This window comes from Theobroma cacao, chromosome 5, assembly GCF_053813885.1.
Source record: "Theobroma cacao isolate CCN51 chromosome 5, ASM5381388v1, whole genome shotgun sequence".
Classification (NCBI taxonomy): Eukaryota; Viridiplantae; Streptophyta; class Magnoliopsida; order Malvales; family Malvaceae; genus Theobroma; species Theobroma cacao.
This window is the reverse complement of record NC_142643.1, coordinates 44,589,000-44,615,051: the sequence shown is the minus strand read 5'-3', so window position 1 is coordinate 44,615,051 and position 26,052 is coordinate 44,589,000. Positions and strand designations below refer to the sequence as shown.

The window sequence follows — 26,052 nt, the reverse complement described above, 5'->3', positions numbered from 1 at the left end:
TGGGAAGGTCTGCTCCAATTAGGAATGTTAACAGCTGGTCTGCTCCGACTAAGAATTTTAATAGATAAGGTATTCTTTATTTTTTAAAATAATTAAATATAAATTTTATTATTTAATAAAGTATTCAAACTTTATAAATATTTAATTAATTTTTTTAATTAATATTCGAACTGGTATTCAAATATTTTAAACATTATATTTATTCGTTAAACACTCGTATCCGTTCTGATTAAAATAAATTTACAATATTTTTATACATGTTATTAATGAATATTAAATAAATTAATTAAATTCAGTCAATAACAAATAATTTAAAATTTAAAATTATATTTAAAAAATTAAATCTTAGTAAATATTATATTAATTATAAAAAATATATAAATAAAAAAATAATAATATAAGTATATTAAAATATTAAAAATAATAATTTATATCCAAATTCAAATAATAAGTATGCTAAGATCACTATCTAAACCCATGATGAATAATAATTTTACAATGCGAACTCTCTGTTTGATCTTAATTATAATTATCTTAACCAAGTAAAGTTTCAAAAAACAAGTCAATCTCTTTTCTATATTAGTGACAATTGATAAAGGCAAAACTTTTAAAAACCATGATTTAAATATTACATTTGATAATTTAAGAATAAAAAATATTATAAAAATATCATAGAAGAGTGATGAATTTTAGTCTGAAAAAATTAATTACGTATTATAAGTAAGACCAGCTCTAATCGGCAGTACACCATATCTTAGATGAAGACAATTATCTTTCAACATTAGTCAGAATTGAAAGTCCAAAACCCTAAGGAATGAAAAGGAAAAAAGTGAATATTGGCGAATCTCCGAGAAGCTGTTTCGGGTTCATCCTCTGATGCAATTGGCTCCAATGATTTTCCGTCCCATAATAAGTTCAATTTCGTTTCGAAAAGGTTCATACGATTTGAACCAAGCCCGCCATCTCCTCATCAAAGTGCTCTTGTTCACTTCAAGGCTCTTATTAGCCAGACGTCTCTACTGCCACCGACACCGCCACCTCCACCACCAGGATCACTGTGCCATCACCACCGTCGCAGCCACCTATGTTAACTTAGCTCTATTAATGCTATTAATAAGGAAAACGTGTTTGTTTGCCAGGTAGAGAGCTTCATCTGTTCTAGTCTATAAAACTACTCTATTCTTCCATTCATTTATTTAAGGTTGATAATTTTGTTTTCCTTCGTTTGAAAATGAACTATCATGAAAATCAATTTTAAAATACTTAAAATCGCACTAAAAAAAAAATATAGTCAAAACTTCTCACTCACACTCAACTTTAACCATTTTTTTTTAAAAAAAAATGAAATTTTATTTATCATGTTGCCGATATACCATTGTACATAGAACAGAAGGGCACACTGCTTACACAGATTAGCAGTAGTCCTTGAACATTCAGCAACCAAACATAAGACGAGCACAATCCTGCCCATACACAAACACTAGCAGCAGGATCCCAGAAGCAATAAACAAAAACAAACCTCCGAGATAAGGAAAACCAGCAACGCTCTCTTGGTCAGCAAGTCCTCGAAGAGCACTGTTTTTTTTTTTTTTTTTTTTTTTTTGCATACCCCTTTTCTTTTGTTTTTTTATTTTTTTTCTCTTCCTTCCTTTTTTTTTCAAAGGAAAAAATCGTCAGAGGAGACTTACCATCCTACAAAGAGCAACTTGAAGAGCAGCCCTATCAGGCGAAGGTGGACAGAAAACAAACACAATAACATCTACAGAAGCAAGGATACAAAATGAGAAAAAAAAACCAGCATCCCTCGTAACTTTAGCCAATTATTAAATAATAAGCTAAGCCAAGTGAGATAGTTCACACACTATCACTCATTGACAACATAAAATATGCCAAATATTCGAAGATCCATACTTACCAAGCAACTATTCTTAGCATTAATAGATAAGATAGTAAGCTAATATCAGAAGTGCCCCAATAAGTTTAAAGACTTAAAACGAAATATTCAAATAAAGTTTTTTTATTAAAATTAAAAAAATATTAAAAATTTTATTCTTCTAACTTTTTTTTATATAAAATTTTTAATTAAACTTTTATAATCAAGTTCTTTTAATATTTCTTTTTCAATTGATAATATAACCAATCCATTTAATCTTCCTTTAGACATTGTTGATTTTAAATAAGATTTTATTAATTTTAGTTTTGAAAAACTTCTTTCTCTTGAAGCAACTTACTGAAATTGTTAATATTATTCTAAAAGCAATATATGCATTTGAAAAAGAATCGAGTCTTTATCTCAATTGGACTGTTTTTTTTCTATATAATTTTTTTTTAAATTTGTAATTCTGAAAATAAATTTAAACCATCAATATCATAATAGTTATTATATTTTAAAGAACATTCAAGATTAAGGTAATGTTTTTTTAGACTATTATCATCTAATGACTTTAACTTTTTACCGCTATATAGAAAACAAAAAATGATTTTATATATAAGAAAAAAAAAGCTGTTGAAAATCATTAAATGAGTTGATTAGAAATAAAAAAAATAAATGAGAAAAAAATAACTGTTGAAAATTATTAAATATATTGACCGTTAATTGATTTGAAATAAGAGAATATCGTTGAGAATTAATAGCATTTTAGAAATAAGAAAGTGATAAAAAATTAATATTTATTAAGCACATAATTAAAAAAGTGAAAGAATAAATAATTTTATTAATTATTTTTTATTTATATATATATTTTTATTTTTATATATTTTAATATAATTAATTATATTATAATTATTATAAAATTATAAATCATCTCTAAATTTGGGACCTCCCCAAATTTGGGACCTAAAGCTCTTGCTTGGGTGGCTTCTCCTAAGGGCCGGCCCTGGCTAAGATGGCAAAGGTGACGACGGTAGTCATGATGGCAGTAGTTGTGTTGGAGCCAATGGTGGCGGCGCCGGAGTAAACATGATTGCCTACTTCATGAAGATGTTCGCCAGCATGGCGAGCCAATTCTTTTGCTTTTTTGAGGGCTGAATTTTTTTAAACGAGAAGCAGTTTCACCAGCCTGAGAAGCAGCTTCACCGGCCTGGGACACCATGGGTTGACAATGAGAAAGTTGGAGGCCAAGGGGCAGCACCAAAATCATGAGTAGACAAGACTTAGCAGCCATATTTTAGTGAGGAAGGGATCAAAAGAAATGGCTCATTTGCTATGCATTCTTTGCATGTAAGCTAACCTATTTATATACGCATCTTCAAATTACAAAGTCAAGGCCAAGGGCAGACCAAATTAATAAATCATGGTGGAGTCACAGAGTAGGCACTGGCATTATAATATATAGACAAAATAAAAGTACAAAATTTAATAGGAGTTAGGTAATCTAATTAATTCTTTAGGGTCCAAAAAATGCAGAAAACAGATGCACAATGAAAGCTAGTAATTAGTATGTAACCCACCACCGACTAAGAAGAAACAAGGCCGATAGTTCGAAATGAAGGCTCAATTTATACTGAAAGTAACAGACCAACCGTCTTTCAAGGGGCGGACCTATCAAATGTCACATGGCACCGCTGGTTTAAAAAAAATATTTACTTGTTATACTATTATATTTATCTAGAGTTTTATATGGTTAATGATATTAATAAATTTATAATTTTTTTTGCAATTTTGTATGGAGTGGAATCAAAATAGACTTATCAAAAAGTAATTTATATATTAATATTTAAATATTACATGAAAAGATAAAAAAATTTATTACAAAAAGTTAAACTTAAATTACTCCCCTTTTCAAAAATTCAAATCTTAAGCTTAAGACTTGCAATGACATTTCTTTTTCTCGGTCCTTAAACTGTATTTTCACCCTCTTAAAACAATTCATTTAAGTTTCAATTGTAAGCAATTTTCAATCTAAATTAAGTTTTTAAATGCTTCATATTTAAATTTTTTTATTAAGTTGATAGTTTGTGTTCATAATTATAATTAAACTAATAGAAAATTGTATTGTATATCAAATAATATCTTAAAATTATGAGTCTTTCTTTTTTTGATTTATTTTGTAAATATATTGTTTGATATTTTGTAAACAAATAAAAATACTATGTATCTTTTGGTTTATTTGTTGCTAAAACTTGCATTGATGTTACCAGTTATAATAACATCAATTGAAAGAGCTTTTTTGATAATGAAATTTATAAAACACAGACTATGTAATCGAATGAGTAACAATTGGATAATTATATTTATTTTAGATATTTTTACTTTAAAGTATTAAATAAATATACAAAATTTATATTTTCTTTAATTTAATGTCAAAAAATTTAATTTATAAATTTTAATATATTTATATTTTTAATTATTATTATTATTTTAATTATCACATTATTCAGAAAAATTCCTGAATCCTTCTTGATCTTTTTCTCAAGGATGGGAATTTTGTACATGGAGAGCAAATTTTTCATTAAGATGAATATTAGTCTTAGTCTAGACCACTAGATCACTATTGAGAGTGATGGCCCGGTCCGCTCGACTTTTCTTCGTTGGCTAGCTATCAAAGCGACGGGTTTTTCCTTATCAACCGCAGTCAGCTTGCTACGATATTTGTAGGCGAACCTGTTGAAGGATCATTGTCGAAATGGCAACGGATCAAGCCCATTCTTTCCTGCAAATTTTCATGTTGCTCATACTCGGCGTCCTACTTTCACATAGTTCTCAAACAATCCAGGCCAGTAAAGAAGCTGTTTCCAGTTCATCCTCTAATGTAATTGGCTCCAATGATTTTCTGTCCCATAATAAATTCAATTTTGAGTCGAAAAGGTTAAAGCAAATTATATTAAGGCCGCCAGCTCCTAAACCAAGTGCTCCTGTTCACTTCAGAATGCCTCCGATTCGCAAGATTTGGCCCTCTCCACCACCACCGCCACCTCCAACACCATCGACACCTCCACCACCACCATCACCGCCACCACCAGGAACACTATTGGTGCCATCACCACCGTCGCAACCACCCATGTCAACTTAGCTCTGTTGCTATCAATAAGGAAAACATGTTTGTTTGCCAGGTACAGAGCTTCATGTCATCTAGATGTGTATATTGCAATTAAAGTTTGAGAACCAGTCTAAAACTATTCTATTTTTCTATTCATTTCACATCTCTTCCACGGATGTCTGTCAAATTATATTAAAGAGCCATGTAAATTACATTATTGCTTACTATTTTCTGCCATTTTTTGTCCTATATCCGGTTATAGGAAAATGATATTTTTACCATATTCATGCTAAAAAAAATTTTAACATGAGTTCAAGCCAAATTAGCTCTCCACAATGTTTACCTTTAAAAAAAAAAAAACTATGATCTGTTGATCAATCCACGAATTGTTTATTGCAATCTAGAAGAACAAAGAAGAAAGAAAGATACTAGGGAGAAAGGACAAAAAGGAAAGGAGAAAGTGGGGAAAGGGGGTGAAAAGAATAAGAGAGCAGGGGGAACTAGATATTTCTAAAGCCAAAAATTGAGTTCCTATCTATGGGTCGCACTTTGACTATCATTTTGACGATGCTTATGTTGCTGAGGTGTAACTAAGTTGTGCCTAAGTGAAAGGGAAGAAGAATTAAAGAATTGTGTGATTAAGTCCAATTTTTCGATGTTAAGGTTAATGGAATCGGTTTTCCTCTGGATGTGCACAAGAATGGCTCAACATTATTTTTTTGACAAGGAAGAATGATAGAACAATAATCAAGATTGTATTTCATATATATTTCCTTGACATTTTTGCCAGACAAATATTTAATTAAAGAAAAAAGAGCTGTGACTATATATTGGTCAATGAAATTCAAGGTATAATATTTCGTATTGTTAACTTTCAAATATGAATAATTTTGAATGAATTTGGTGGTGTGAAGTGGACATTAATCGACATAAAGAGATTATAATCTCAAATAACAAATGTTGTTATGAAAATTAAGTTAAAAAATTTTATTTAAGGTTGTTATGTTTTTTTTCTTCATTTGAAAATAAACTATCATAGAAATCAATTTTAAGATACTCAAAGCCACACTCAGAAGAAGAGACATATTCAAAAATTCTTACTCACACTCAACTCTAGCCGATTATTAAATGATAAGCTTAGCTAGGTGTAAATGGGATTCTTGTGATAGAGAGAGGAAGCGTTGCAAATAAATAAATGAATGTATTGGATGTGGTAGAGAGGAAGATCGGAGTAGTTCTTGAAGTATTAAGTGTTGTGACGGGTGAAAGAGAATAATGCAAGAATAGGTAAAAAATTAAAAAAACATAGAAGGGAATTAAAAAGAGAAGTTAGAGAGAAGCTTTGGAAAAGTCAAGATCTTCAAATGAATTGTGAAGATTCTATATATAGTACCACATGTGGCGGTTATTCAAGAATAAGTTTTAATGTGCATAATAAATGGTATTATTATGAAAAGTTTTCATATGAGCAACCGTTACTATAACTCATTATGTGAACATTAAAATAATGATTTTATTGCACATAATAAGTACCGGTTGGAAACTCATTATGTGACCATTGAAATAAATGGATGTAATAAGACTTGTTCTCGAATAAAAGTTAATGGAGAAAAGGTATACATTAAAAGTTGCACGAGAACAAGTTAACAGAAAAAGGTGTATGTAAATAGGTATAAAAAAAAAAAAAAAAGGTATACATGAATAGATACAAGAGAACAAAGTAAAAAGAGAAAATACTTGTACTTTAGGAAAAAGTTAAGAAAAAGACCTCTTAACTATCTCCATATTTGAACCACCAAGCCATACTCCCCAGAACATCTCAAGATGAAAGTAACCCGTAAACCTTTTTCATTTATTTCGAGTTGCTTTTCATTACCATCCGTGTAAAGTGGTTAGTCTGTGTGAAGTAATTGTTATACTTGAATTAGTTGTTCTACTTAAAGTAGTGCTTCACTTATTTTAGTTGTTCTGTGTGAAATAGTACTTCACTTATTCTTGTTCTTGTGCATGAAGTAATGTTTCATTTGTTCTAATTGTTCTTATTATTTTATAGTTTTATGTTGTAAAACAACTCTTCAAGAGAATAAGTAGCAATCAAAATCAACTATCTACATTAGGTAACATAATTCGCATAATATCACTTAGTGAAGATCCATCTCTACCAGGCAACTATTCTTAGCATCATTAGATAATATAGTAAGCTAAGATGGCAAAGGTGACAGTAGTGGTGGTGACAACAGTAGCCGTGGTGGAGCCTATGGCAACGACAACGTCGAAGTAAATACGATTGGCTATTTCGTAAATTTTTTGAAGCTGATCAATCGTTTCACTAGGATGGTGAGTCAAGTCTTTATCTATTCTAATGGCTAAGCGTTTTAAATGAGAAGCAGCCATATTTTAGTGAGTTAGAGTTCAAAAGAAATGGTTCATTTGCTATGCATTCTATGAATGTAAGCTAACCCATTTATATACACATCTTCAAATTACAAAGTCAAGGCAAAGATTGTCATAACGTGCAAGTTTGAAAACCCAACCATTAAATATGGAATGGAGTCATCACCAATCGAATGGAGTCATCATTAATCTTTTTAATGAGGTGCGATTGGCTACCTATTAAATTCATTTTACTTGATGAGGTCCTAAAATGATTTTAGATCCCTCCAAAGAATAACGATCTCATCCATGAGTTTTTAAAATTGGGTTCGAGAGTTCAGTTACGTACAGTGAAGGTAGTGGTACCCCATAATGCCTATTTAAAAAATAATACCCATTAATCATATGTTATCCTTACTCAATCTTAATTCTTGATTTTTATCCTACTTCCTTTAATCACAAGTTTTTATTTTTTTAATGTTAGTTGTGACATAAAGTCCATTATTCGATTTATGGGTGTAACATGCACACAATTCATGGCATAAATCTCGATAAATGCAAAATAAAAATCTTTTTTAAAGAATATTTTTTAAATCCGCTCATCATACTGGTGAGATCTAAAAATACTCTTTCGCTTAACAAATTATTTGGAAAAACTCACATTTGTGAGGTTATTAAACAAATCCAATCATTAAGGTAATCATTTGTAGGTAAAAATAATATTTTCATGAGTGCAAACCCTAGTATGAGTAAAGGCTTTTTATTAAAAACAATCTTTGAGCCCTCCCATCATACTGATACAACCTACAAATATCCTTTCACCTAGGAAATCTTTCAAACGTACTTGCCTTCGCAAGCTTTTTTGAAAAGTCCCATCATTGGAGTCTTGACTCATAAACAAAATATACTGAGATACTATGATATTTACATAATGCAATGATGGTGCGTGTAGGTTATAAATTTTAATATGAATTGTTATTCATATCCTATATTCATTATTATTATTTTCTTTTTTTATTTCATTTTTATTTTATTTTTTCTATTTTATTAATGTTCCTTTTTTATAAATATTTTAAAGAAATTTTTATTTGGATTAAAATATTGAAATTGAAGATTAAAATCCTCCTATCATAATGGTGGAATTTTATTCCTCATCTAAGAAAATTAATCTGAGATTGCAACTCTTCTAGTCCTAGACAAATATTCCATCATCTGTGTAACCCAAATAATGTATTTGATACTACTGTATACCTTATTATTTATTTATTATTTTCTTGAACATAAATAGTCTATTTTTCTAAACATGAATATTCTATGTCTCCACTTTAAACAAATAATTTTTTATAATTATTAATTCCATATATTATTTGGACTAAGAAATATTGGGACTTAAAATTGTGGCCTTCATAAGCCAAACACCATGTTTTTGTATTGTTATATATTTTATTTTTAATAACATAAATATTCTATGCATATTTTTTAAAGCAAGAATATTTTTTATTTCTATTTTAAGTTAACAATATTTCCTAATTTTTATTCATTAATTTAAAATATTGTTCGTATCAAGAAATATTGAGACTTAAAAATTAAAGCCCTCCCATCATATTAGTAGAGCTTTAGTTAAATCTCTTACCTAAAAAAATTAACTTTGATTTGCGACTTCTCATGTTCTAAGTAAAGATTTTATCTTCAATATAACCCAAATAATATATTTCTTTTGTTGAATTATTTTATTTTATTTTATGTGTCCATATTTTTCAAGGTGCATTATATATTTAGAAAGGGAACTAAAAATATAAACAAAACAAATAATATGAATAAACACCAAAGTAAACAAACCTTTCCACCACCCAATTACAAACCCAACATACAACATTATGGGTCAAGAGCCATACCTAACTTGAGCTAGAATTTGCCCAAGGAATCTTGGGTTTTGTGGTGGCTGGCTGGCTGAGCTCAAGATGCCAAAGACGACGGCCTGCTTCCTTATCTTGGCCTTAAACATACCGTTTGGTTCTTCCTTTTCTTCAGCCGCCGGAGCCTTTAATCTTTCTCCTCCGTCCTTCTTTTGAAACGCAGATTCTCTAAGCAAACATCTCCGCCTCTTTTTCTTTCTAACAGAGAAACTCTTATCTTTTTCCATTTTTTTTCAGAAGATAGAAAATGCTCTGTTCTCTTTGATTTTTTTTTCTCTTTTTTCTCAGCAGCTAGGAAAACCCCACCTCTGTTTCTTAGGGTATTTATAGAGATTTTCTTAAAATCTTTCATTTAATTACAAATCCTTTCAAATTAGTTTTATTTAATTTGATTTTATTTTGTTTGAAATCCATTTCAGGGATTTTATTAAAAAATTTTAGAAATTGGCAGAGGAAGGAAAGTTGATTACCATGACAGTAGACTTTTTTATATTTTTTTTAATTTTTTTTATTGATTTGATTTTTTTTTTGTATTTTTAAAAAAACAATTAACTTCAGAGGCTTATAAAATGTCCATTTTCTCTTTGGGCCTCCAAAACTCAAATTTCTCTCTAAATTTAGGTGATGATTATTCTTTAATCCCATAAGATCTTTTTATACTGTCAAATATAATAATTTTATCCTAATATAATTAGAAATTATTATTCTAGTTTAACATTGCCTTGGTCACAACCATATATTCAACTTTAGTTGTAAACAAAGCAATTACTACTTCCAACTGATTGCAAACTCTAAGAGAGTGAACATATACCCCATTTGAGATCTTCTATTATCTAAATCACCAGCAAAATCTTTAAGTGTTTTCACAAGCTCTCATGTTTGATCCCAATATAGAGACTCAATCTTCTTAGAAGACTCGACATATGTAATTGTTTCAGAATAAAAGTAAGGCTTATCAATCTCTACTTCTACAGATAAAACAAAAGAATCAAAATCACCATTAATATAAGTTATGCTTCGTTGAGATACCAATTCTTGTACCTTTTGTGATTCATTTTGGATTTCACTATCATCCCGCACTGTCACGAGAGCATTGATTTCAAGCTCCACCTGCTTGCCAACTTGTTGGTAAGATGTTTTTGCAATTCTAAATTTTATCCCATAAAGTAATGCAGACTTGCCAAAGGTAACATCCCGACTCACTATAAACTTGGAGAACTTACAATCTATACACCACAACCGATAACCTTTCACCCCATATACATAGCCTAGGAATGTGCACTCCATTGCCCTCAACTCAAGTTTACCATCACTCACATAAACATGAACAAGACAACCAAATACTCTCAATATAGAGTAATCAACAAGCTTACAAGACCAAACTTCCTTGGGAGTCTTAAATTCAATTGCAGTTGATGGAAACCGATTTACCAAGTAGCAAGCCATGTTGATAGTTTTTATCCAGAATACTTTGGGTAGGCCATCATTAAAGAGCATGCATCTTGCTCTTTCCAGAAGTGTTCTCTCCATCTATTATGCAACACCATTTTGATGTGGTGTTTTGACGACAGTGCTATGTCTAACGATTTCTTTATTCTTGCAGAACAGACCAAACTCACATTTGCAAAATTCCAAACCTTTGGTTGCTCGAAAGCTCTTAATCCTTTTCTTAGTCTGTTTCTCGATCAATGCCTTCCAATGCAAAAAGGTGGTTAACACTTCACTCATAGCCTTTAGAAAATACGTCAACACCTTTCTTGAAAAATCATCAATAAAGGTTCATATATATAATGAGCCACTTTTTGATGCCACCACAGAAGGACCTCACAAATCTGAATGGATGTAGTTTACTGCACTCTTTGTTCGATGAGTTGTAGTACTAAATTTTACTATATGTTGCTTACAAAAATCTAGCTTTCCAATCCTTTAACCACACAGCAAACTATGCTTACTCAGTTTTTTAATCTCTCTCTCACTCATATGACCCAATCTCATATGCCATAAACATGTTACATCATATTCAGGATCATTAGATGAGATCACAAAAATAGTTTCAATGACCGTGTTTCCTATTAGACAATAAAGGTCACCTGATAACTTGCCCTTCATAATAGTTAAGGCTCTTTTAGATACATTCGAGACAGTATCTTAGCCACTATATTTGTAGTCTTTTTTATCTAACAAACTCAAAGATAGCAAATTCTTTTTTATGTTAGGGACATGTTTCACCTCAAGTGTTCTTATCATATCATCAAACATCTTGATTCGAATTATGCCAATCCCAACAACTGAGAGAGAGAAATCATCTTCTAAATGTACAGTGGCCATATCAACAGATTGATAAATTGTAAACCAATCACGCCTAAGACATATATGAAAGTAGCAAGCCGAATCTAAGATCTATGTATCCATTGGGTTACCGTTGGTTACTGCAAGAACACTGTCAGCTTCCTCAAAGGAATCAATGTCATCTCCAACCACATTTGCAGTACTTTCAAATTTATTGATCTTTTTATCATCCTTAAATTTGGTACAGTCCAGACAGAAGTGCCCTTTTTGACCACAATTCCAACAAGTTTTTCCTTTTGCTCTAGATTTACCTTTTCTGTCTATACCATTCTCTCTATCTTTTTCTCTATTCACAATCAGGCATTCTACTTGATTTTCATTCCGGATACCTCCAACTTTTTTCTTTAATTTCTTGGAATTTAAAGATGCCCTTACATCCTCGAAATTGAGAGTGTATTGACCAAATAACATAGTATCCACGAAGTTTCATATGATGGAGGCAAAAAACATAAAAGAATTAGGGCTAGGTCTTCATCCTCAATTTTAACATCGATGTTTTTTAAATCAAGAATAACTTTATTAAATTCATCAATGTGGATATTAACGAAAGTACCTTCACTCATCTTGAGAGTATACAATCGTTGCTTCATATAAAGGGGATTTGTCAACGATTTGGTTATATAAATACTCTTGAGTTTAAGCCACATTGCAGCAGCAGATTCTTCATCCATAACTTCTCTTAGCACCTCATCAAACAAAGCTAGGATAATAGCACAATGTGCTTTCTCCATACGGTCATCTTTCTCACCATTAGATAAATTCAAGAGAAGATGTTTTTTTCCCTTCAATGCCTTCAACAATCTTTGTTGCACTAGCAATGCATGCATTTTAACATGCCACAAGTTGAAATCGTTTATTCCATTAAACTTTTCAATCTCATACTTGGTTGAAGTTGTCATAGTGAGATTCATATTGACTCAAGCCCTTGAAGCTTTAATACCAGTTTGTTGTGAAAATTGTGGAATTACTTCTAAAGAGTTGCCCAAAATCTTACCCAATCAATAGAATAAAAAAAGAAAGAAATTAATCACACCCACAAGAACACAAGAATTTACGTGGTTCGGTCTTTTGATGACCTACATTCATGGGTACAACAACAGAGAAAAAATCTACTAAAAGAAAAATCAAGAGATTATAAGAACAGTCTCAAACTCACAACTCTTATCTCATGTACACTCAAATCACTCTCTCTAAATCTAGATGATGATTATTCTTTAACCCTATAGGATCCTTTTATAGTGCCAAACATAATAATTTTATCCTAATATAATTAGGAATTGTTATTGTAATCTAACTAGATTTAAAGACTATTTTAATAAGGTATACTAGTTTAATTAGAATTAAACAATCCTAATCATACTATAATTCAAGACTATCCTAACATTTTCTTTGGTTGTTGATTGCGGAATTTTGTATTTTTATGAAAGATATTTTGTATTTTTATTGAATTTAGCTTTTTCTGAAGTGTTACTCTTAATGTAATGGTTGTCAGATTTTTATTATTGTTTTTTTTTTGTTCAGTTTCAGATTTTAATATGCATTTTCATGACTAATTTTTATGTTTTCAGATTATCAGTTTATATCAATTTTCGATATCAATAAAATATTAAGTTGATTGAGTGAAAAAAATGAATCTATATCACAACACGAAGCTCAATTTTATTTATATACAACATAGATTTTGAGTGACACACTTTGAGTCTTAATTAAATACATTTCACACCACCGAAGAACTAGTACAACATTTATAATTTTATGACTACTTAATAATCATCTTCCAAGTCATTTATTTTTACACACTAACCATTGTCAGGCTAATAGAGAGGGTCAGCTGCATCCCAATGCTCAGTCAGTTACCATATTTTTCCACGTCGAAAGATGCTTCCATATGTTGATTGAACCATTTCGATAAACAAGGGAAGCTGCAGCTTGATGAACAGAGTCGCTGGAAATGATGCCAAGAACATAATTGGACCCCAAACCCATTTGAATCTCTCACGTAGTACAATTGCGAGACCTGCTCCAAAAGCTACCATCATGGTAGCTATGGCGAAGAAGAGGGAGGCAAGACCGATTAACATCCTCTTGGGCAATGCCCTCAGGAAGTCTTTCTCTTTGTAACTTGAAGTTAGGATAGATAAGAACATCAAGATGGCAGTGACTGATGAAAACAGTGCTAGTGCATCCGAATAGACAAATACCGTAAACGATGTATCGTTGAGGAAATTCGGAATTCCTTGTTCATTGTTTCCTCCAGGAACTGTAAAAGCTGCAGCAAACACCACTGTAGCAATGAGAGTAGAAACAAGCATACTGGAATTTGAGGTATCCTTCATCCATTCCTCTGCATTCTCCCGCATTTGTTTGTGATTTTCCAAGAAACACTGAAAAGCCGTTTTCCCCTCTTTTTTCAGTTGCTTCAGTCTTGGATGTTGAATACTGTCTATCATCTACGAGATACATTTTCTTAGTAAATATTCAAACAGAAAAAACGCAAAGATGAACGAATTAAGTTAATAATAGGGCTAGTTACACATTCAGTATACTCCAATTTCAATGAAAATATCTATTTGTTACCCATAAAAAAAATTCTCAATCAATTAATTATTTTAACAAAGTAAATTACTCGTCTCGTCAATTATATTGTTCAAATTGGGGATTTGGCAAAAACAATTTCATTTGATTAAAAAAATTAATTTTCAAAGTACAAATTATTTGACAAACACGAAATTTTAAAGAATTCAGGATCTGTTTATTTTGAAATAAAATATTTTTTAAAAAATATTTTCAAGGCTTATACTTATTTAGAAGATGGAAAATTGATTCTGGATATAAAACATTATACGGGTCAATAGGGCTGGCCACATAAAATGTCTTAAGCCTTGGAGAATAATAAAAATGTTCAAAATTAAAAGATTAAAATATTATGATTTTGAGAATTACCTAACACAGGGACTTTTCAAGTATTTTGACCTATGCTAAAATGTCAATTTACCAACCTTAAACCATTGCAACTCCCTCTGCATTTCCGTCGATGCACAAGAATGATCGGCGAGTTCACGATTTTTTGGCAGCTCTGCTACTAAATGTGAGATGGAAGGCTCGAAACACACTGTAGCCAACATCTTATCAAGTGCGGTGCTTTTGCATGCGAGGTTGAAAATATTTTCTTGCCGATATTGAATAGCATTTTTTAGTATCTGACTTCCATGTTTTGAGAAAATCAGGTCCGGAAAATAACGAAAAGATGCGGTCACAATTTCGACGACGCCACAGCATGCAGCATGGTGGAGAATCTTCTGGTTGTCAAAATAATCGTTCCGCTTTAGTTCGTCATAGTCGACTAAAGCATGTAAACAAAGATGAACCAACTTGCAGGCACGTTGATGGCTCAACTTTTTTTCTTGAACCTTGTTAATACAAGGTACTGCAAAACGGTAACTAATTATCAGATGAAGTAACTAATTACGAAATAAAATGGGGTCGATGCATGAGGTGATGAATCAAATTTATCTCTTCATCGTTGAATATATATAATTCTATCCATTATTTCAATGAAAAGTATAAATATGATCTATCATTTTAAACAAAATGATAAATTTAGACACTATCCCAAATAAAATTAAGTGGTTGTATCTATTTCAAATACCGAAGTTCACGACGTTGCTTACCCAACTTCTTGATTGTTCTCCAGAGTACTTGCTTGACGCACAGATAAACTGCAACATTTAAAACACAAGAAGCATCATGGGTTCTCAAAATGATTTCGATCTACCATTTTGCACCGTAAAACACCCTTGTCATCCAACAAAAATTGAATTCGAGTATATATGTAACCATGTGGCATGAAAGAAGAATATGAGAATCAGAGGGTAAGGAAAATGTTTTTCCGTTTTCGGCAATAACATTCCTGATAGAGTTGATAGTATGTGGCGAAACAAGCTCTTTGAAGACTTTGGAGAAGTTAGGGATGTTTTTATGGCACAAAGAAGGAGCTATAGTGGAAGGAAATTTTGCTTTATCAGATAGGGTACTTTTAAGGGAGGCACACTTAGCCATTAGCAACCTCAACGGAGTATGGTTACTAAATTGTGGGTTGGAACTGAACTTGGCGAAATCTGGCAACTCCGAGCAGGATAGAAAAAGGAATTCTATCACAAGAGAGAGAAAGGAAAAAAATGAACACAGTGGATACACGGATATTGGTTCAAAGAGAGAAGAGGATGGAAGAGGACAACGACTTGGACAAAGTTAACGAAGGTGAAAGAGAGGATCAAAGCTACAAGGTGGAAGAGACTTAAGAAAATTAAACACCTGTTAAGGGAAGATAAACTACAGAACCATTGAAGTGTTGGGAAGAAGCGTAATTGCACAAGCTGAATATCAGATGTCAGAAAACCAGCTGCTAATACATCTCTGTGACGTAGGGGAAGAGAAAGTTAGAGTCAGAAACTTGGAAGCTTACCACTACTTAATCATATTAGAAGATAGGAAACAGTTTGAAAATTTGAAGGGAAGGGGATGGGGGTGGCTAAAGCAGTGGTTTTTGACTCTAAACGAATGGTCAGATGACTTCAAGACGCAGCTCCACCAGAAGTGGTTGGTTATCAAGGGAATTCCAGTACACTGATGGTGTTATGAAACCTTCCAAAGCATTGCAAAATGTTGGGGTGAACTGCTGTCAGTAGAAGAGGACACACTTGAGGAATGAGACTATAGCCATTGTGTAATGGCTATCTCCACAGTAGAGGAAGGCAATATCGAAGAGAATATAGAGATGAAAGTTGAGGGAAAGAGCTTCATGCTGAAAGTGATGGAATTTCAAAGAGTAGAGAAGGGATCAAATGAAGAGAAGGATGATCAAAACGGTGAAGCAGAGGAGTTACGGTGGGAGGAAGACTCATCGGAATGCTCGGTCGGTAGCAGAGAGGAGGACGGGAGAGAAGATGACGTGGAGGTTGCAAACCTGATGTCGATGTGAATGGTGATGTGGAGATGGCTTACGTGGAAGCAAAACGTGACATAGGGCTTAAAGTAAGGGGCCGGACTGAGCCCAACAGAAAATGGGCGGAAAGCAGGAGAGAGAAGAAGTCGGGCCAGAGGAGTCCAATAGAAAAGAAAGGAGGAAGAACCCAAGGAAAGAGTGGGCCGAGAATGAACGAACAGAGGCTGATGGGTCAAATGAAATCTAACCATGAAAAATAGTGAAGCAGAGCACAACCTTTTTTTGTTTCTTGAAAGGGCAGAGAACTACTTATTGATTCCAACATTACCAAACAAACTAGCTAGTAATTATCACATATTCACTGCATAAATCTTTCTATGATTAGGGACTAATTAAAATACAAGAGGATCAAGTGTAAAATCTGCAAACCTTGAGTTTTGGCTTCATTGGTCTCTGATTGTTTTTCCACCACCAAGTCCTGATCTGAGGTTTCAAATGGGTCATCCTCATCGGGTACTGCAACTTCTTACATAAAAAATTAAAAAAAAAAAAAAAGACAGAAATGAAGGTCATGACAACACAACAGATTTGAGGAAAAAAGAAATGCTACAAATTTTAATGAAGAGGAAACCAACAATATTGATAAATCCATCTTTCCCAAAAATTAAGCTTAGTTTCATCGTGAAAGTGTGCAGGCTCATAAGCGAGTACTTGGAGTATAGTTTCACCCTCACTACTTGTTGCAAGAGCTAGGTTCGGTTCACGTCGGATTAGATATAGAGATATATCTGTTTAAAAAGAAGGAAAAGCTCGATAAATAATTATATATACAAATGTAAAAAAATCATAAAGACAATTTATATTCTACTCGTTTTAAATTTTATTATTTTAAAATATATAAAAAAAATAATATATTTCCATTATATCAAAATGAAAAATATTTTCTTAATGTTATTTTGCATTGAAATACTAATTTTAAGTAAAAATTTTTACTTTTATTTCACTTCAAAAGTAAAATTAGCAAATTAAGTAACAAAAAATCTCATTCTCAAAATTTTGTCTCATATGAAAGACATTTAATTTGGAATGAAAAGAGTAATAGCATTTGACTTTGAGGGAAAAAATGGCTGCATGCTGTTGGTTTACCATGGAATCCCATGTGAGTGAGATTAACCATAAGGTCGCCAGCCATACAACCACTGAAGGGGATTTCAGGCTTCTCAATTGTTGTTGACCGGGTAAGGTACGCCACCAGCTTGTGTTCGGGAAATATCGAAACCGCCAAGAGAAGTGGAGTCTTTCCACCATTGTCGGTAATTTGAGTCAATTGCGGGTTTCTTCTGATCAAGGCTATGGCCATCTTGAGATTGCCGCCGATGGCAGCATGATGGAGAGCCGTGTAGCCTCCAGGGCCAGGCATTTCAAGTGCCTTTTCAGGCATACGCTCTACGAGCATCTCAACGAATTTAGTATGCCCATTACAAGAAGCAACAAGCAAAGCATTCATACCCGTACATGAGATTTGTGCAAAAAATGCATCAGGAACATTATCCCGGAAATACCCGTCAGCAGCTTCCCAGTTTCCCTCAAGTGCGGCTAGATATAACGGACGATAGTAATTATAACGGGTCCTCTCTTCCTCAGCTTTTGCACATAATATAAAGTAATTAATTAGTACTTACTCGAATTAACCTTTCTAAAAGAAATTGACACTAGATCTCGGTTATGGGCACTAACAATTGTCGTGTTAAATACTCAACAATGATTTGAACTACTGTTTGCTTTTAGCACTTACAGGGTGTGACGGCCGGAGCGAATGGTTCACCAGCAGACTCGTCAGACACATCACGCATTGCGGCCAGAACTAAGGGATCAACGTCTAACGGCGCTGGGTTTATGACAATTTCTTGGGCAGTGCGCTGGTTGTTGGTTGCCTTTTATTTGCAAGTGTGTAAAAGCTCGCAGCAGATAAAGCTCAAACCAACGAGTTTCGTCTATGTAAAAGGACAATAGAAGAAAAGTCAATAAAAGGAAAACAAGGTCTTGGTCGTCTCATTTAACAATCATGATTTAATATACTTAAAATTTAAGAGAAAAAAGTTTTTATTTTAGTATATTTAATACCATTAAAATATAAATTTTTTATATAATTGAAATTTCACAATGTTTAATATCAAATCGTACATAAAATATAAAAAGGGATTATATATGATACGCTAGTAGTGTATAAAAGACATTTTCAAATAATCAAAAAGTATCACTTCATTAATAAGATAAAATTAAAAATTTTTAATAATTTGATAATAAATAAACAAAATTTTAAATATTTAACAGGTAAAAAACTAAAAAAAACTAATTTTTTTTTATTTTCTTTCCACGTTTCTCCCTTTAACCATTCTATATAAGAGACTACCTCTCTTCCTCCCACGCTTCCCACTATAATGAAGGATTTTTATAATCAAAGGTAGCATTTTTATTTTGATGAAAATTTTGTAATCTTTCCATTAAGTAAAGATTAGATCAAAATGACTAAATGATTAACAACGATCCAATAATATCACAAGCTTTATTGAGATTGCTTACGAGTAAGCCAATCAGAAACAGACGAGGTGGTCAAAAAAATCTAGTGATGGGGTCTTAAAGAATGAACGAAAAGAGTAGCAAGTAACAAGTACAAATATCTTGACGTAAAAAGTCGATTAAAACATTTTTTTAAATAAAAAAAATTATGAAGTAATCACTTTTTTTAAGATTCAGTGGGTTGGTACATTAAAAAGTGAGTCATTGTTTATCTAAAGCGGGTAGAAAGAATGGGCAAAAGAAATTCTTAAAAAAAGACCACATTGGTTGAAAGAATGTAGTAAAACATAAAATCTTAAAGAAAGACCTTCTAATAGACTTTGCCCTTCAAAACGCATCAAGTCGCATTTTTTTTACCACACGTGCCTTTTTATTTGGAGTGGGTAGGAAGAACAGTAAAAAATTCAAAAAAAAAATTGGATCGTACTGTTATTTGTCCACAAAATAAGATTGTATATTGTTGGTGGTGTTAATTTAGTAAGGAGATAGAAGTAATTTAGGATTTTTCTTTCCTTTCCATGTTAGTATGAACTAATGTATGGACCGGTAGGTAAAAAGATTGGCTCTTATTTTTGTTGTAAGATGGTCTTAAGCTTCAAGGGAGTGACGAAGATTTATTAAATGTGTGCTGAGCTGTCTTTTTGTTTTCTCGGATCTGCAGCACAATGTGCTCAGCTTATCTTCGGAATTTGATGCGACCGCTAAACTTGAAGTGGTGATGGCTTTTAAAATTGTACTGTTCTTATGATGTACAGACAAGTTATTATATGTCAAAAGAAGTTTTTAGCAAATAGCATAAATGTCATAACGTGCGAGTCTTAAAACTCGATCGCTAGATGTGAGATAATGTAAGGAGTCGTCACTAATCTTTTTTACCTAGGTACGATTAGTCACTTATTAAATTGGTTTTGTTTGACCAAATCCTAAATTGATTTTAAGTTCGTCGAAAGAACGACGAACTGATCCATGTATTTTATTTAGAGTTCGGTTCGGGAGTACGGTTACACATAAGGAAAGATTAGCACTCCTATGATATTCGTTTTACGAACGGTACCATTTAATCATATATTATTCTACCCTGTTGATTTTATTTTTGTGTTTCTTTAATTATTATTTATTTATTTATTTTATATTATTATTTTTATTTTTTAATCTTTTATTCTATGAAAATATTTTATTGTGGTGTACCCGTAATGCAAATTGTGAAATGCATGGCATAAAATTCAAATAATGTCAAAAGAGTACCTTTTATTGAGGATATTTTTCGAATCTGTCCATCATGCTGGTAGGATTCAAGGATTTCTTCTCACTTAAGGAATTACCCGAAAGACTTGCCTTCGCAAGTTTAACGAGTAAATCTCATCATCGGGGTAAAAAATAGCATCTTCATGAATGCAAATCCTAATACGAGCAAAAACTTTTTATTAAAAATATTTCTCCAAACCCTCCCATCGTACTGGTGGGATCTTGGAGTATCTTTTCACCTAATGAGTTTATCGAAGTAACTTGCCTTCGTGACCTTTCTTGGAAAGTCCCATCATCGGGCTCATATTCGTATACGGAATATTTTTATATGCCATGACATTTAACAATGCAGCAATAGTACTTGATGCACTCATGAATGCAATGCTCGTTTCTTTCACGAAATTTACAATTTTTCTTTGTGTGTATTTTTTTTGTCATGAACAAATATTTTTATATTTATTTATTATTTCATTTTTATTTCGTTATGCATTTTGCTATATAAGCACTTATTTATTTTACTATATGAAATTTTTCATAACCATATTTTTAGACCAAGTATTTTTTATTATCTGTAATTATTATTATTCATGCATATGTATTTTCTATTTTTGTATTATTATGATTAACAAATTTATTATTATCATTAATTTCCTATTTCTTTTATTTTGTATATTTTGATTAATTAGTAATTGAGTATATAATTTTTATTTTATTTAAAATTAGAAACATTAGAATTCCAAATTAGGATCCTCTCATCATACTGGTAACATCTTAATCGAAACTTTCTACCTAAGAAAATTATTTAGAAATTGTGACTTTTTGCGTTCCGCATGAATATCCCATCATCAGTATTGATTCCAAATCAAACATCATATTTTTATATGTATAATTTCATTCTAAGTCATACTTTTTTCATTTTCTATATACACCTATATATATATAATTACATAAATTCGCAAAACTAAGTATTTTATTTCTATTACATACCTAACTTACCTTTTTTATGATTAAATATGCGTGTTTTCTTTCTCCTTTATTTCTTTCTCATTTATGAAAGTCTATTTTATTTTATTTTTTTCTTTTTATGACTATAATATATTTTTAAGACATTTATTCCTTCTCTTCTTTTTTTATTTATAATCTTCTTTTTTCCTTTAATGTTCCTATGAAATATTATGTGTCTTTTTTACTATATTTTCTTTTCATCCTATTTAAACCATTCACACATTTTAGCTAAAATATTTTCCAATATACTACACTAGGCGAATTCACAATATACTTAATCAAAACCAAATCCAAAAAATAGCCCAAAAAAAGGAGGAAGGTGACAAATTCATCATATTGTTTAGATGGTCAATAATTTGTAAAATGAACTTGTAAAGACAAAGATTAATCGCAATTTAGATTTATTACTGGTATTTAATTAGTTTTTGGAGACATCACTTGGGTACCTGGATTGTACTGACAAGACCATGTCTTTGTTTTTCTTGATAAAAGTCTAATGATATGATTTTGCTTTAAGAAAATAGAAAAAGGTAAATCCCAATGATCAATTTTTTTTATTTGAAAAATAAAAGTTATGTATTCAATCCAGCAGAGCTACAAGGTGCCGATGCAAATCTCTAACTTAGAAATTTGGCCGGAGACTTGTTCCAGCAGATTACAATCTATCAGCATTTCCAACACTAATTGAGCTGAGTGCATCAAAATTTGAAAATAATAAAAATCCTTATAAAACTCCCAAGCTAAATTCCAAATCAGAAAGGAAACGAAACCAAACTACTTAGCACCCCCCCCCCCCCCCCCCCCCCCCCTTTTTCTTTTTTGTCAATCGTGAGTACAAATAGAAATAGGCACCAATTTCCATGGAGGTAGAGTGAAGGACTAGGCACCAATACTCAACAATCAATTCCCAAAAAGTGTTCCTTAACACCAAACAAACCATAACAGAAAGAGCTGCCAGAAAAAGAATTCTAGTAGTTGATTGATCAGTTTGGAATAATTTTTAACCTTCTGGCCTTCTCCATGGTTGGGGTAAGCTTGAAGCAAATAGAGTACAGTCAAAACAAAATCAACTCATCAGAGATGAAGAACCAAAGGAAATCATCTGTATTTTCATCAGATACAGATATATATATAAAGAGAGAGAGAGAGAGAGAGTCACTTTAATTATACGTAGATTACAACTGAAAATGATTAACCACTTGATCGATTGTTACAAGAAAAGATCTACCATCTACCATGAGGCACTATGATGAGAGCTGACCATTTTTGGTGCCGATCCAAGGATAGCATATCTTTAAATTATTTTATCTTCTACTTAAACATACACTATAGCACAAACAAACACATGTTTACGTTATTTTATAGCATCAATTTAGAAAAAGATACAGCAAGCTGAAGACGGAGTCGACATGGGTGGTGGATGGTGGGGGAGCTGGATCGAGCGAGCTGGAACCTAGCTAATAGTTCTTATCCAGAAAAAGCCCTGACCCATTGCATTCGCAGATCCACCATATCTTTCACAAGCACCGTAACCATCTGTAGTTCCGGCAGAAACAGTCGCAGTAGTGAGCAGTAGGAGGCCAAGGATCAAGATCAAAATTACAAAATATGGCTTGGCAGACATTTCCGGTGAATACTAGAGTTATGCAATCGTTTTTTTTTTTTCTCAGTCAAGAGTTACGCTATCTAGCTACGAATTCTTTGTTACAAGTAAACAACCTAGCTACCTACTAGATATAGTCGTCTGTATATATTAAAGTCAAGGTCTTTTGCAAAGCCAACGAAAACTAAATAGAAAGAGATTTTGGGATGATTTACCATAAAAATATAAAAAGGAATTTTTTTAATTTTTAAAAATAAGGTGTTTTAAAAAATATTTTTTTAATTTTAACAATTTTTAATCAAGAGAAAAGATTTTTAGATGAAATTACCTTTAATAAAATCTTCTCAAAATTAAGTGCACATGTCAAAAAAAAATTGTTATAGGCCATGTTGAAAAAAAAATTGTTACACATCATTTTTAAAGTATTTAACTCCAAGAGTTATATTCTAATGAAATATAAAGATAGAGATCAAGGTACATGTCATGTTGGAAAAAAAGTTATTATACGTCGTGTTGAAAACAAAAATTGTTACACCATATTTAAGTGTTTAACTCCAAGAGTTTATATCTTAACGAAATACAAAAATAGAAACTAAGTTACACGCCATATTGGAAAAAAAACTATTAGAAGCAATGTTGAAAAAAAAAGTTTTTACACACCATGTTAAAAAAAAAGTTATTATACGTCATGTTTAAGGTATTTAACTCTAAGAGATTATGTCTTTTTGAAACACAAAGATAAAGACCAAGTTATGCTCCATGTTGAAAAAAAAATTATTACACACCACGTTAAAAAAAAATTATTACACCAAGTTATGCGCCATATTTAAAGTATTTAGCTCCAAAAGTTTTTGTCTTAATGAAATACAAAGATAGAAACTAAGTTACACGTCATGTTTAAGTGGTTAACTCTAAGAGTTTATATCCTAATAAAATACAAAAATAGAAATCAAGTTACACATTATCGTTAAACCATGCCATATGCATTAGAGTTGTTTAACTCCAATAGGTTTATTATACGTTAAGTGCATTAAAGTTATTACATGCAGACATAGCGTATAACAACTCTAGACAGTATTCTAATTTATAAATCTTACTTATAACTTCAACCCATCAACTTTTGAGTTCTGTAAATATAAATGAATAAATCCAAAAATATACATGTCATCTTTGTTCTTTGGTCTATATAAATAAATAGAGAAATATGGAGATAGTGGCCATGGTGGAAAAATTAGAGAGAGTTTGATGACGGGAAAGAGAAATCGGGGAGTACAGTAGATGAATGTAGGAGAGAGAAATCGATAAAATTAAATACCTAAATGGTGAGAGAGAAATTGAGAGTGCAATAAACTGATACAAAAATCGATAAAAAAAATTGTGATAAATGATTTAATTTATTTAAAAAATATTTAAAGATATTTTTTTATCAAATTATGATAAAATTCGAGTAAAATCAGTTAAACTTTATTTTAAATACTATTTTTGAAATAATCTTATGAGGTTAATCATTTCTCACAATTTTCTCATCTAAAAATGCTATGTTTGTCCTCTTTTCATTGATCTTCCTATCCTACTTGCCTCAACTTATTTATATATTATATTGAATTTACTCTTTTTATTCTTTAAACTTTTTACAAATTATGGTACAATTTAAGCCTTATATGAACAAGAACAATATTTCTCCAACAAAGTTACTTTGAAATATATATATATATATATATATATATAATGATTTACAAAGATTAAGATAAAATTTTTTATTTTTGATATATTTAATATTAAAATTTGAATAAAATTATAATATAGATATTTAATCTTTTTTAATTTGAAAAGCTTTTAAAAATCATAAAGATGAATTTTTAATAAAAAAAGAATATTAAATGTCTAAAATATTATATTTTAAGACGTCTTAAGAAAATGAACAAAAAGAGTAGTAAGCAATAAGTACATGTATCTTTACTTAAAAAGTCGATTAAAATATTTTTTGAATAAAAAAATTTTAAAGTCATCACTTTGGGGAGCTCAACCCCAGATTCAGTGGGTCGTTACGATAAAAAGTGAGTCATTATTTATCTAAAGCAGGAAGAAAGAATTTCTTAAAAAAAGACCACATTGGTAGGAAGAATACAGTCAAACAAAAAATCTTAAAAAAAACCTTTTGCTAGACTTTGCCCTTCAAAACGGCATCACTTTGCATATTTTTTGCCACACGTGCCTTTTTATTTGGAGCAGGTACGAAGAACAGTCAAAAAGTACCCCCAAAAAAACTGTTTTTTTCCACAAAATAAGATTGTATATTGTTGATGTGTTTTTCCTTGAGCTGAGTGTCAAGGCAGTAAGGAGACAGTATTTGAAGGTAATGTCGCACTGAATTTGTGGTTGAATTTCATTGAAGCAGACTAGAACAAGTATTGTCGTAATTCATGTTAGTATTAATACGAATTATGCTTTTCAAAGGAAAAAAAAGGTTGTATATTGTTGGTGAGTGTTGCTGGTATAGATTAACATAGCCATGCATGCAATTTTTTATTTTTTTTTGAAAAACAGGTGAAAGATTATCATTGCCGATCAAAGCAAGCAAAGGAAGTCACAGCTTACATGGACAAAAACCGCAAAAGACGAAAAGGATTGTGGTAAGGAGACCTCCATACCACTTAGTACAATGGCATAGTAATCACCACTAACAAAAACCTCCTAAGATAACCACAAAAATTCAGCAGTATCACAGAGTTCAGTTAGGATAGTCTTGAATTGTAATTTAATTAGGATTGTTTAATTCTAATTAAACTAGTATTCCTTATTAAGATAGTCTTTATATCTAGTTAGACTAGAATAACAATTCTTAATTATCTTAAGATAAGATTATTGTATTTGGTACTATAAAAGGACCCTATGGGGTTAAAAAATAATCATCACCTAAATTTAAAGAGAGTGTTTGAGTGTATGTGGGATAAAGGTTATGAGTTTGAGACTGTTCTTATAATTTCTTTATTTTTCTCTTAGTGAATCTTTCTTTGTTGCTGTGTTCGTGGACGTGGGTCATCAAAAGACCAAACC

At 31.4% G+C, this 26,052-nt stretch overlaps 1 protein-coding gene across 2 annotated transcripts; it reads right to left on the bottom strand.

Moving 5' to 3' along the window:
• Positions 1-13,258: 13,258 nt before the first annotated feature.
• Positions 13,259-18,532, bottom strand: LOC18600084 (uncharacterized). Of its 2 annotated transcripts, none has more exons than XM_018121261.2 (7): positions 18,358-18,532; positions 17,709-18,206; positions 17,198-17,350; positions 16,992-17,084; positions 15,289-15,336; positions 14,617-15,044; positions 13,259-14,067 (listed from the first exon to the last, which is right to left on the bottom strand). In XM_018121261.2, exons 1-7 carry the CDS (start codon positions 18,413-18,415, stop codon positions 13,471-13,473), a joined length of 1,875 nt encoding a protein of 624 aa, XP_017976750.2. In that variant the 5' UTR covers positions 18,416-18,532; the 3' UTR covers positions 13,259-13,470. The 2 variants fall into 2 exon arrangements, with proteins under 2 accessions (XP_017976750.2, XP_017976751.2); XM_018121262.2 differs by having other exon boundaries at positions 16,992-17,078.
• Positions 18,533-26,052: the final 7,520 nt, after the last annotated feature.